The sequence below is a fragment of the Diadema antillarum genome, unplaced genomic scaffold, assembly GCF_040938485.1.
Source record: "Diadema antillarum isolate AM-2024a unplaced genomic scaffold, OU_Dant_1.0 seq00000897_RagTag, whole genome shotgun sequence".
Taxonomy (NCBI): domain Eukaryota; kingdom Metazoa; phylum Echinodermata; class Echinoidea; order Diadematoida; family Diadematidae; genus Diadema; species Diadema antillarum.
Genome location: NW_027271758.1, coordinates 255,325 through 269,518, shown reverse-complemented (window position 1 = coordinate 269,518; position 14,194 = coordinate 255,325). Strand labels below are relative to the sequence as shown.

The 14,194-nt window shown below is 39.0% G+C and overlaps 1 protein-coding gene across 1 annotated transcript; it reads right to left on the bottom strand.

The window, feature by feature from the left end:
• Positions 1-3,811: 3,811 nt before the first annotated feature.
• LOC139741023 (peptidyl-prolyl cis-trans isomerase 6-like) lies at positions 3,812-13,894 on the bottom strand. Its single transcript, XM_071651612.1, has 4 exons — positions 13,838-13,894; positions 11,672-11,885; positions 5,864-5,986; positions 3,812-4,178 (listed from the first exon to the last, which is right to left on the bottom strand). Exons 1-4 carry the CDS (start codon positions 13,892-13,894, stop codon positions 3,922-3,924), a joined length of 651 nt encoding a protein of 216 aa, XP_071507713.1. The 3' UTR covers positions 3,812-3,921.
• Between the last annotated feature and the right edge of the window lie 300 nt (positions 13,895-14,194).

Sequence of the window (14,194 nt, the reverse complement as noted above, 5' to 3'; positions counted from 1 at the left end):
TCTGAAGGAACAGGCAATCCATCGAGTAGCCTGTGCATATCCCAAATTTTTCCGCAGAGAATCAACAAATCAGGTGACGTCACCACATGTTCAGAAACGCAAAGATTGCAAGCAGGAGCGTAAATATTTAATTTGCGCAATATGGGACCCGAATGTAAATTTTTCATCCTGTCTTTGATCTGATTTGTAGTATTCAACAGCAGCAGGTAAAGATGAGCATCTGACTTATTTTGAGGTCGTGTTGGGAGGCTCAACTTGTGCAGTGACTTGTGCAATTTCTGCTGTGATGTTGTTGTTGTGTTCTGGTTATTGGAACAAGTCTTGTATTCAGGCTCAATAACTGCGGGGATGATTTTGAGGGTCCGTGTGTGGCTCTGTAGCAGACTATACACTATCATGCTGCTTTCGTACATCTTGAATGAGTGTAAAATTTCTCCGAGTGAGATTTTTGTGCCACAAACTTAATCAGAGATGACGTGCGCCAAGGCATGATGGTTCAAGAGCAAACGATGCCTTTTACAGGAGCAGCTGTTTACCAATAACTGTGTGAATTCCGTCTCATTGTGAGTGCAGTGAATTTCAGTCGTTGCATTGCCAACTTTAGCCTAAGCAGGGAGGTGGATGCCCACCTCCCTGGCCTAAGCTTGCATCATAAATGATTGGTAGTTGGTTTGAGATATTACCCAAATATATTTATTTTATGTACATTGAGAGCAATTAGCGCCACAATTACGAACTACAGAAATAGAGTGTCTTGAAGTGCTAAACAAAAACGATGAAACTGTCTTGAATTATGGCTTTTTCCAATTTTCATTTCACAGTGTAATGCATTGATCACTCGTATGAAGCGTGGGTTTTCAGGTTTGCTTTCTTGATTTGATTTTTCATTGCTTTTGAATTGATTAGTCGGGCAGGATCTACACTGATGCTTCTCTTAGTTTGTATTGACATTAAAAATTGGACCGTCTCACACTCTCTCTCCGTACTCCCTTCACAGCAAAATTTTCTAATTATCTCCCTTGCCTTTCTGTTTCTTAAAATGATAGTAATAAGCACTGTGCCGTTAGTTTGGAATTAGAAAAAAAAAAAAGAGAGAAGAAAACGTGTATTCCTCAATAAAACTTATTGAATGAGCATTTATATTCATATGTTACAATTCATTATCTGAAGATGTTTATTGTATTGGAAAAGGAGAGCAAAATATGCTCTATAAGAACTAATGATAATTTTTTTGAAGTGGGCAGAAATGTACTTGGCTTTGTGAAAGCATGTCCTTTCCCTTCTCATTGCAAAGGAGGAAAGAATCTTATGCGGGATTGATGCCAGTATGTGTAAATATGCATTAACTTTTATGAGAAATTAAAAAAAAAATGGCTAACTAATACCAACCATTGAATTTGAGCCTATTGTTGCATTTCATTGATTATACCAACTACTAAAACATATTTGAGAGTGTTTGAGCTGCATATACATGTACCTTGGTTTTCTTTTCCTCCTTATTTCTGTTTACTTTTTCTTCTGTGATATATATATATATATATATATATAGAGAGAGAGAGAGAGAGAGAGAGATACGTATATACACACATACATACGTATATATATATATATATAGATAGATAGATAGATAGATGTAGATAGAGAGATTAAAGAGATTAAGCAAATTAAAAAAAAATCAAGGAACAACAGCATAGCTTTGGGTCCATTGCATTCTACAAATCATTTGTGTATTGACTTCGAAACCTCTCGACAAACCAAACAAACCGACAGAAAACAGACACACACACACGCACACACCATCACACACAGGAGCAACGTGATACTTACAGGGACTGTACAGTACTGGTTGAGGTGGGGATTCATGTTTTGAACACTCCTAAGTGAGATAATGAGAAACCTCTTATGAAATATGAAAGAGCATGTAATTTTAAGAAGGATTCAACGTTTGATGAAAATTGGTTTTCAAATTTTGAGATATCCAAACAAGTGATAATAATAAAAGGCGACAGGCCACACCTTTTATTAGGATCTCTTTGTTTCACCTTGTTTTTGGATATCTTAGCCATTTCAAAACCAATTTTCATCAAATAAACTTTTAATACCCCTTAGAATTGCATGCTCTTTGACATCTAATAGACTGGTTTGTGAATATCTCGCAAAACGTTAAAAGCTAAATCCTCACCTCAACCAGAACTGTTAACACCATTGAACTCCTCTTGACGTAAACAGAGAACCAAAACAAAAAGAAATTGGGCATCAGTGCGAATGTATCTTTATTACAATTACATCTGACATATTCAAGAAAGTACATCAATAAATTAAGACTCTTAATTTACCAACATAATTTGAAGAACACATTTCTCACGAACAGCAACCCACAACAACAAACAGAGTGTTCGGAATACAGTGCAAAATGTACCGGTGAACATTGCATTTTCTCAAAGACGCATACACATTGTACAATCGTCATGTTCAACAAACTTGAAAGTCACTCGAAATTCTCTGTATAAAAATCATCAGCATATTTTGCAAGTCACATGAACTTATTTGAACGGTTTTTAACAAAGTGTTTCATCTTAAAATAATATATACATTTTATTCTTAATATCCCCATTGAATTTGATAAAAAGTACTGTTGCTCTTCTCAAAATACACGTATTTTACGTGAGTGGGGAGTTACTTTATCATGTATATCGCGCACACGTTGATTTATAGGATCAAACGGTGTAAGTCATATCTTTGGCGTCAAACACAAACATAAAGGGGTATCGCCATCCAAGTCTTAATTTTTCGCTGTAACGTCGCGACGTGTTTGTTTTTGTTTTGTTTTCCTGTTCTTCTTCAGCCTTATGTAAATTAGTGTAACTGTAACGCTCCCGATAGTAACTCTTACTGACTCCTTTTGTATCGATATTTAAATATTGTTGAACTATAGTGGGAAAGTACTTGTTATTTGCATTGAAACATTTGCATTTTTTCCCATTTTCTCTTAATACTGCGAATAAACCTGCACGTCATTAATAGGTATACTAAGCAATTGCATAGACACTCTTGAATTCTTTCAAAATTAAATGAATTTAACAAGAAAAAAAGTAAAGCTGACAACGTCTTATTGGTAGATATGTCGGAACACTTATCAATTATCTGGCAAGACAAGGGCATCACTATATGCCTGCAGCAATATAACTGAATCTACACCCTACGAATCGTGAAAAGTTATTTTGCACTCATCATGGCAACGTGTCTTGCACGAGAAATTACAATTATTGCCCCAATCTTTACTATTTTGGTTCGTTTGTTTTTTTTAGGAGAAATTAGCTGTGCTAATTGTGAAAACGTAGACTGCCGACAGTCAACAAAGTATCCCCGATGGGTGGTTTTCTGTAGAAGTTTACAGATATTCAGTCTAAAACTGGACCAGTCCGGTCCTTGGTCTCTTCCTCAAGGAGTGCGAAGCACATCGGATTGACATGCATACGCCCCAGCGCAGTTCCTTCGAGTTAAAGGGCCACTCGGGACCAGTTAAATGTTAGTCTGAAAAAAGAGTAAAATTTGATAACCACAAAAGTGAAAATGTGATCAAAATCTGACAAAGAAAAAAAAATGGGGAAGTTGTGATATTTTCATGTTTCGCTAATTTTTACACAACAATTTCATGAAAAACAGTCAATATGAAAATACAAAATGAGTGAGTTCATAATGTAATCGCCTTACAACTTCCATTATTGTTTAACAATTCACAATCTCATTATTTGTTTGTTTGTTTGTTTGTTTGTTTTTGAATTTTGATCAGAATGTCGCTGTTGTGCTTACAAAATCTTGCTCTTTCTTGTAAGATTTAATTTAACGGGTTCGGAATTGCCCTAAAAGCTGCGCTAAAAATGAAATGAACTTCTCTTTCCCCCGCGTATCCACTGCTCTCTACTCGGCATCTATAATGGGCATGGCCACACCAAGTTTCTCCACTTCGAACCTGTCGAAGGGAGCCAGCTCCTCCACGCTCGAGGCCGTGACGACGACGTCTTTGATGGGCTTATCGTTGACGTCCGTCTCTGTGCGCTCGACGGCCGCCAGGGTGTCGATGCCGCTGATGATTTTGCCGAAGACCACGTGGGCCCCGTCCAGCCATTTCGTCTTCACCGTCGTGATGTAGAACTGGCAGCCGTTTGTGTTGGGTCCTGTAGTTGATGAACGAAAGACCGTACGACATGGTAGTCTTCAGATCTTACTTTTCAGTCCCGCGTCGGAACACTTCACGACGAACTTATAAAATGCGTTTTTCTATACATGTACTTTCTATTCGTGATGTCATTATTTGAGATGAATCATTGACGAATACACATCACTGGTAATCTTTTAAGTACAATACCTGCTACTCAAAAAATATATTTTCTTCGTGCTGTGGTACAGACTTCATAAGAAGTGAAAATGTTTGTTTAACTTCAACAACCCCTTTTTGGAAGTGCTGCTGATGATTATATCATCGTGTTTATTGTGTCTGAAATTCCAATGAATTGAAGTGGACGCAATGAACGTCGCCGAAATGTGAGTACAGGAACATCATACCCCCAAACCTCCTTGTTGATCCTATAGGGCCTATACTTCTGATCACCTCAAGCTCATGATAAGGATCTATGGAGAGCAATATGTGACTGACATCTATATTCTCATAAAACTTTTAATTTAGATCTATACGTCCTCTGCCTGATTTGGCGAGATGGCGACACTTCGAACGGCGATGCGTTATCCTAATCAAATCTATTTAATTAACCCTACAAACAAAATTAATTCAAAACGAAACAAACAGAAACCACTCATCAGTTGTCGCTAGTAAATGATCTGCTCAATGTGTTTTAGAATTGCATAACATGTGTTTTCCTTGTTTCCAAAACTAAGTAGTAGTAAGATGACTCTCCGGGAGTTCCCTTTTCAATATAACAGGACCAAGTCATTGTGCGGGCACATTATAACTCAAGCTGGTATCCATACTACAATCTTCATAGGCCACTGTACACAAAAGGGGAAAAGGGGGAGTACTGAGCCATAAGCAATATTACACGGGTATGAAGTCACTTCGTGAACGTCTTATTGTGTGGTGACGCACATGCACTTGGCACGAGAACAAAATTTAAAGGGACTGTACAGTTCTGGTTGAGGTGAGGATTCAGCTTTAAACGTTTTGTGAGATATTCAGAAACCACTCTATGAGATGTCAGAGAGCATGCAATTCTAAAGGGAAGCAAAAGCTTATTTGATGAAAATCGGTTTTGAAATGGCTGAGATATCCAAAAAGAAGATAAAACAAAGAGATCCTAATAAAAGCGTGTCCTGTCGCCTTTTATTATTATCACTTTTTTGCATATCTCAGCCATTTGAAAACAAATTTTCATCAAATAAACGTTGAATCCTTCTTAAAATCACATGCTTTTTCATATTTCTTAAGAGGTTTCTCATTGTCAAACTTAGGAATGTTATAAACCATGAATCCCCACCTCAACCAGTACTGTACATTCCCTTTTAGCTGTTTCCAGGCTTGTTTTGTTTTGTTTTGTTTTGTTTGTGTTTTGTTTGTGTTTTGTTTTGTTTTTCTTTGTTTTTCTTTTGTTTTTGTTTTGTTTTTATGCATACTCATGGTAGGCTCATTTGATGAATGATTCATGAGTGCATTGTATACGCACTTGTGGCAACCCCCCCCCCCCCCGGAAGTCGTTCATTCGCGGGTTCTTGTAAACCATTTTTTTTTTCTGTTTTTGTACTATTACGAGAAAAGCATTAGTGTCAATCCGAAAATGTGACGTACTTAAAGAGGTTCTATAGGGATAAATAGAACCTCTTTGGATGCATCTGGCTATTACATTCTCACCAGCATTAGCCATGGCCAACCAGCCAGCGCCGTAGTGGTCAAGCTTGAAGTTTTCGTCGTCAAAGTGGTCCTTCCCATAGATGCTCGTGCTTCCGCTACCATCGCTGCTGAGGAAGTCGCCGCCTGTGGGTCGGGGGACAATCGGCGTCAACACACAAAATAAAAGAAGATAAATGAGGGTAGTTGTCCTATAAGAAAAGGCGCGTAGTATCTTTACAGCAAACGTCGATTTGTGACAGCTGTAATTACAGACGATAATGGTCAAGGCAACATAATTTTCACTCATACATCATTTTTTGAAAGTGCGATCCAACTCCATATTCAAGCGGGATTTAGTAAGTATCAAAGCAAAATCAAATAAACATAATAAAAGAAGTTTCATTCACTTTTGGAAATCAAAAGTTACGGCAGTTTGATGTTTCCCTTCTTAACAGCTTACATGATGAGGCGGTGATGTCATGACTTCACAATAAAAATCATCCCACGGTATCGGCAACATGCCGGCATAAAGAACACAAACGAACAATACCTGTAGTCACGCATGGTGCGGGACAACAGAAATAATCCAAAGCAACCACGCATGTATGTCATGATTGAGCTGTTATCGAAGAGTCTCCATGAAATAGTGTGGGACAATGTCAAACTGATGCAATATAATGGTATATTTTGTAACACTATACCAGTTCTTTCATTATGGTATGATTTTTATCAACTCGAAATACACAATCTCAGCACCACGTATGAATTTGACTGAAGATTATTAATGTGCTCTAAATCGTTATAAGACTTGCAATCGCGCATGACGTTTGTAGCATATACTCAAAAATCTAACAGAAATTCGTATTTTCAGATTTCATTAATTTCTTTGACTTTTCGATTTCCCAAGTATGATTTTTGATCAGCGACCAGTAATAGGTTGATTCATTTTACTAATTCTATTCTTTTCATTTTAAAGCTCGCTTGAGCATAGGCATCACACAGGGAAATTAATTCAGATCAGTCATTACGCTATTTTGACCATGTGAAACGAAACAGGAAACAGAGTCGATAGAGTCAGATCGAATTAATTAATCATACAGATGTCTGAGTCACAACAGCTAACAGCACCAGTCCATTGATGAGCTCCGGCACATTTCTGACCCAACTGATCAACATTTCCTTTTCTTTAAGATAAGATAGGTCCTGCATAAAGTGTTTGAGCTGCAGGAAATTCATGATGCGTCATTATAGAGAATAAGAGTCGATTAAACTTAAAATTCTTAAGAGAAAAGTTTTTGTAACGACCCGAATAGTGCCAAGGTATGACCAAGCTTGGGGAGAAGGTAGAATAAAAGGGGGATGAGAGTGGTTCAATATGGCTTGTGGTCTTCTTATACAGAGCCGAGGAACTGCTGTAATAGTGCAGGAAGGGGTGTAGTGCTAATGCTGGGGTCAAGGGCACCCCCCCCCCCCCACCCCTCCCTCGGAATCAGAAACCATACAAAAATGTTATAGTACGGTCTGCTATGTCGAAATATTGGATCCCGTGAGATTTTCGTGCCAAAATTGATTTTTTTAGCTAACTTTGTCAATTTTGGGGTGCTGAATCCAAAAAACTTTAGTTCCATTTTTTTCGACCACGTCTTCAGCCGCCATTTTGAATTTCACAATGGCCGCCATAGCAAACTGTATTTTGACCCAGTTCTCATAATGTGAGCATCAATGAAGGTTCAAATTTGATGCAAAAAGCATGTTTATGATATCAGACATTCTGATACACCATTTCCTGATATTGTAGAGTGTTTAATACAATTTGAGGGCTGCCATCTTGAAATTCAAAATGGCCGCCATAGCTAACTGTGTTTTTACCTGTATCTCAGGTTGTAAGCAATATGGAAAGTATTAATTTGAGGCAAAAAGCATGTCAGACATGCCAACATATACATTTTTGTTTTAAATGATGGATCATTTTGGTTAGCGGCCATCCTGAAATTCAAAATGGCCACCATAGTATATGTAATTGGGCCTATATCTCATATTATATGCAGTGTGTAAGGTTCTAAGTAGGGGCAAAGAGCATGCGTATGCTATCAGACTTTCTGAAACATCTTTTTCTGTCCATTTTGATATTATACTAGTAGGTGGCCATCTTGAAATTCAAAATGGCCGCCATACCAGAATGCATATTTTGACCCATATTTCATGTTGTAAACAATACAGAAAGTTCACATTCCGGGCATAAACCGGGCTCATGATGTTGAACATTCAGATGCACTTTGATCCCCTCCCTAAAATTGCAGATCATTTTTGCGGCTGCCATTTTATCTTTCAAAATGGCTGCTTTTCAGCTAATATCTGTGGTTCAAGCAACTTTTAGGCATATCAAGTTTATGGAGGTGTACATTGTACATTCTTTTACAAACATACACACACATAATTATACATTCTGTAATAATGGATTATTCGCATTGGCTGCCACTTTTGAAATTCAAGATGGATTTCTACCCATATTTGGTGCTGTAAGATCTTTATCCTGCAAATTCAAGCATGCTGGAGCACTTTCATGTATAGGACCTACAAATATGTGGAAGTCAATCACTTCAATAAATAGTAGGCCTATTATCATTGCATAGGCAGGACTGTTTTCTGCAGGTACACTGCCACGTTGAAATGCAAAATGGCTGCCATGGGAAACAATCCTTCAAGAGCATTGCATTTGGGTAAAACTTGTGAATCATGTGATTATAGTGTCAAAGCAAATAACTTTCAAAGGTGAATCAATAACTGTGTCTGAGTGAACTAGATGCCCCATTTAGACGATTTGGTTGTGGAGTTTAAATAAACAATATTAGCCGTGTATCGGAAATTTACTTAGTTAACATCTTCTAGGCTCGTTCCCTGCATGTGTTTTTGAAGTCACAACACTTGTATAGGGCTGTACACAGTGGAGGATTGGTTCTAAATTCTTCCAGAAACAATGACTTTTGCATTTCTTGCCATATGAACATGATAATGAATTCTGTGGCTATACCGTTGGTGTATCGACCGGGAGCTCAAAGCATTTACTTGCACAGTTTATAAATGTATATCTGCTGGAAATAACGACAATGTACCACATAATAATCCCCTGAAGTAGAGGCACAAATTAGGGTGTGAAGGTTTACGAGTTTTGTTCTCTGGATGTGTTGTATCAAGATTCTACGAGAGCAAATTGTCCAGGTTGAAGTCATCCACGCCCAACTTCTGGAAGGCATGGGCTGTTTCATTGCACATTCTGCATGATTCAAGGCTTAGAGAATTCTTGATCCATCTGCTCTTTGAGACATCCTCAAATTTTCAACTTCAGCCTGTGCCATGAAAGGCATGACCAAGCAGACAATTGTTTTTCGCAACAATTTGCAGAACATAATCTCTCAACAGTGTCAATTGTACTATATCATCTCCTTTTCCAGTGATGGAGCAGACAACGTACGATGCAGTTTTAAAAGTAAAGCAAAGATCCATTAGGAGAATGAAAATGTCAGTGTCTAATACGTAATGATCATCAATATCTCTGAAATTCTATGTTTTGCTCTTGAAGTAGCATCTAATATATGCAATGGAATGAGGATATCAGCTTCCTCGTTGTGACGGGTGACAACTCCCATGGTATCTTTGATGAACCCTTTGTTTCTTTTTTTTCCCCGTTCTGTGTCAGATGGAAGAGAAGGCCATGAAATTGTTAGATGAAGAGTCACTGTGGAATTACTTAGAACAGTAGAACTCATATAACTTCCGATAATTGTATCGTCCAGTAATGACTCGATAATGACAAGTCTATCAGATTGCTGTACCAGTAGAAGCGTTATAAGAAGATAGTGGTCCTCTTAAGCTTAATGACTTTTTGATCCAATCTTACACAATGTATTTCAATTGCAAGAGCTGAATGTCTGGCCTTTCTCATATTATCCCAGACAGATCTTTTCTCATATTATCCCAGACAGGGTTTGTTTTGTTTGTTTTGGTTTTTGTTTAATTCTTTCAGATACAAATTCTTAGTACAGAACATGAAAACTTCCCTTTTCATCGCTTTCTAGAATATCCTCCTTGAATGTTTCCGATATCTGATTGCCAAGCACCATATTCATAAGTTTCAATGCAGTGCAAATTTTTGAGATTGCCCTCGTGCGATGATGTTCTAAATTGTTGAGGAATTCTGATGCATCCAAAGTGCCACAGAACTGAGCTATTATTGCTCCTTTTTAGTTTTCGAATCATTGGCGGTACATCAGTAATCATCTTGGAAGTCTTGATAATTGAGGATGACCCACACAAGGGCAATCAGGTAAAATCTACTCATTGGCATTCCTTATTCATTCTGTGTTATTCCAGAAATACATCCAGCAATTATGAGCTCCCTGATGAGTTGTTTCATTTTGTGGTCAACAAACACGCTTGTGAGTGGGATGCCTGGTAGGGTGACTATGGCATTTTTTGCCATTGCGAGACTTTTCCTTGTTTGTCTTTATTCTCTCGAGGCGGTATCAAGTTTTTAAAGATCACCTCTAATCGTATCAATGCTTGCTTTTGTTCAACTATTTAATAACTGGGATTAAAAATAAATATCAACGAGGTTCCATGACAACAAATAATGTCTTGCCTGAGAGGCAAAACAAATCACGTGTACGCGAACCACATACCCGCTTGGCTATTATGGGACGTGGGATGTAACGCTTACACACTTGCCCACACTAGTCTTATGGGAAGTGGTATGGGACCCTTCCCCTCCCCCCCCCCCCCCCCCTCCTTACGCAGTCTTTGCCCCTCAGGATGACTTGATGACGTCATTGGAACCTCGTCCTTACAGTCTGAATTTATGGCGGCCATTTTGAATTAAGAAATGGCTGTCGTTCTGCGTGACCTGAAAATGAATTCGGTCTAACTAGGACAATTTTGGCAAATTCATCTATGGCTCTTACCACAGTTACAGTATTACATGTATTATGTTTTTCTTTGGCCACCATCTTGAATTTCAAGATGGTGACCTATCTAATGATCTACAATAGGAAACAGCTGTACTGGAACGTTAGACACCACAATCATGTGCATTACTGAAAATTTGATGCTCCTACAGTAATTGCAACATGAGATATGCATAAAAACGCTACGGCGGCCATTTTGAAATTCAAGATGGCAGCCTAGTAATTGTATCAAAACAATCCACAATATCAGAAAATGATATATCGGAGTGTCTGACATCCCAACCATGCATTTTGCACCAAATATGAAGCTTCTACAATGCTCGTGTATGAGATGTGGTTCAAAATACTGTTTGCTATAGCGGCCATTTTGAAATTCAAGATGGCAGCCAACAAATTGTATCAAAACAATCCACAATATCAGAAAAAGATATACCAGAGTGTCTGACATCACAACCATGCATCTTGCACCAAATTTGAAGCTTCTACAATGCTCACTTAATGAGATATGGATAAAAATACAGTTTGCTATGGCGGCCATTTTGAAATTCAAAATGGCGGCTGAAGACGTGGTCAGAAAAAATGGAACCAAAGTTTTTTGGATTCAGCACCCCCAAATTGACAAAGTTGGCCAAAAAAATTAATTTTGGCACAAAAATCTCATGGGATTACATAGTAGCCCCTACTATTATTGGTTTTCTGGCTTTTTTGTTCGTTTGTTTGTTTGTTTGTTTGTTTGTTTGTTTGTTTGTTTGTTTGTTAGACTATGAGTAAAAAGTGTCCAGTGCTGCATCACTAGTTTTTGTTTTGTTTTTACTTTTTCTTCTTTTTTTTTGGGGGGGGGGGTGGGCTGGTGAGTCGAAAACGATACCTTGGATCATGAATTCCCGGATCACTCGATGGAACTTTGTATTGACGTAGTTCTCCTCGTTTTTGGGGTCGGAGAAGGTGAAAAAGTTGGCCACGGTCTTGGGGACTACCTCGCCGAAGAGTCCGAGCTCGATGGTGCCCGCCGGCTCGCCTCCGATGCTGATGTCGAAGGAGACCTTGTGCGTCACCATGGCTTTCGCCTCGGGGTCATCGGCCTATGCCGCAGGGATAATAATGATAATGATAGTGGTGGCAATGATGATTACAATAGCATTGATAATGCTACTATACTTATAATAATAATAATGGTGGTAGTCAGCGTGAGGGCCTTGGCAAAAGGCTTGATATAACATGGCTTATTTTGGTCTTATTCCAATCAATTGCCTGATCTGATCGTTTTAAGTAACTAGGACGGAGAAATCAGCATCGTCGCCATGTGCTCATGAGTTTAAATTTTCAAGGGTCACACTGACGGCAGTGGAGCATAATATTGGCAACTACATGTAAAAGTATACGGGAAGTGAGTTTGTCTAGACGTATTCCCTAACTTGTCCGATTACATTGTCGTATCCATAAAAACTAAATTAACCGCACCAATCGCCCCACCTCCACTATATAAGGCCGCCATTCGCACCCCCCCCCCTTCCCTCACCGGAAGCGGAAAGGGGGGGGGGGGGGCCTAGACGTCTGATTGCGGTGACTAATATAGACTCAGAACCGAGAGAATGAGTATCTTTCTGCAAGATACTAAGAAACTACATGTGAAATGCTACAGAGCATACCATTCTAAAAGGAATTCAAAGTTTACTTGATGAAAATCGTTTTTGAAATGGCTGAGATATCCAAAAACCACAAAGTAAAACAAAGATCGAGATCCTATAAGTTGGGTACTATGGGTCCCACCTTTCATTATGATTAGTAGCGCCTATCGCTTGTTTTGGATATCTCATCCATTTCAAAACAAAGTTTCATCAAATAAACGCTGAATTCCTCGTGGAATATTATACATATATGAAGTAGAAGGCGAGGGGAAAACTGCCAGTGCAGTGGGGGAAGAAAACCCGTGTGGTTGAAATCTGCGAAGTGCACTTGGAAAAGTTCATGGGACACAGGTGAGAACAGGGCCATAAATATTGTAGTCTTTTGTCAAAGACCCTCCCGTTTCTATAAAAGTGATTGCACGAGGAGCAAGCAGAGCGGAAGGGAAGAATGAATGGACACTGTGAGCGGAAAAAAAAAAAAAAAAAACATGCCAAGAGCTTTGATACGAGGGGGAAGGAGATCGAGCATGCACTATTTTGTGTATGCAACGTGGCAGCGTGGATGCTGATCGCTTCGCAAGGTGCCGAACCATCGGTATGGTATGTAGCTGTGACCTTTTATTTTCCGGGGTCAGAAATATCGGAGTTTTGTCAGCCCTATACACAAACTCACACACACTGCACACACGAACCCTTTCATGTCAGCATAGACATTAAAATAGGCAATGATTATTTTGTTGACTTGAATGTTACTTGTCACTGTTGAAACCCTTGTTTGTATATCGCATATATTCTTTATCGCCATTCTGAACTTTTTGAAGTATAAAGAATATTAGGGTGTAGTAGGCCCTATATTTTCGAACTCAAACTCAAAGAACTTCGGGCCTTTGAAAACCTCGCAGATAATCAGGAGTCTTGAAGTAATCGGATGTGGATGGTGTATAAATAATGTTACAAATCATTATTGCACTCCATATCGTTTCCATGGAGGACAGATGAAGTCTCAACATGCTCAATATACTATGAATACTTGAATTAGACGCTGCTATCGCAAACCATTAATTCTACAAAACCATTAGCCCGACCAGACGCCGTGGCAACACTCGTGTACGGCGACAGGGCTGTGTATAGTTATAACCATCAGAGATAAAACTGTAGTTGATATGAAAGTTTGATATGCACGTTTAAATTTTTGGTAATTGCGTTTGGTTTAAAGAAAGAAAGGGAAACATAAGACATTCACGATATATTATTTCACGACTGTGTAAGTGATCCCGAAAGTTCAAATTCATGAAAATTATAACTTGTGTAAAGGATGCATGGTAACGAGACGACAGGCAAGACCCATCTCAAGAAGTATCGATAAGGCATCTCTCAAAATCGTTTGCAATGAGCTATACACTCACCTTGACAAAGGATGCAACCAACACAACAAATAACAACAGAGTGATGTAGAGATCCATGGCAGCTTGCTATCAATCAATGGAAGTCCCTCGAACTTGAGATTGAACCAGCAGTGGACGGATAAGGCAAATTATGACAAGAGGTATGTGTATGATACTGGACCGGGTCGTCGCGGTATTCACGTTCCTTCTTCTGCGATAGCTGGATGGCAAGTGCCCGTGGTGTATGAGTGGGGACGTGGCCGCGCTGTCACCCCTGAGCAATCCTGCTGTTTTCTCCCCAAGCTGGCTAGAACTCTGGCCTCGTCATCAACATCCGTCGCTAGAGACTCACGTGCAACGTGGCAGTTCTATAGTCTG

Coding starts and splice junctions, on each gene's coding strand:
- LOC139741023 (XM_071651612.1), bottom strand. CDS start 13,894: ATGGATCTCTACATCACTCTGTTGTTATTTGTTGTGTTGGTTGCATCC. Junction 11,886..13,837: donor TGGTTGCATCCTTTGTCAAG/GTGAGTGTATAG, acceptor CCTGCGGCATAG/GCCGATGACCCCGAGGCGAA. Junction 5,987..11,671: donor CCGGGAATTCATGATCCAAG/GTATCGTTTTCG, acceptor CCCGACCCACAG/GCGGCGACTTCCTCAGCAGC.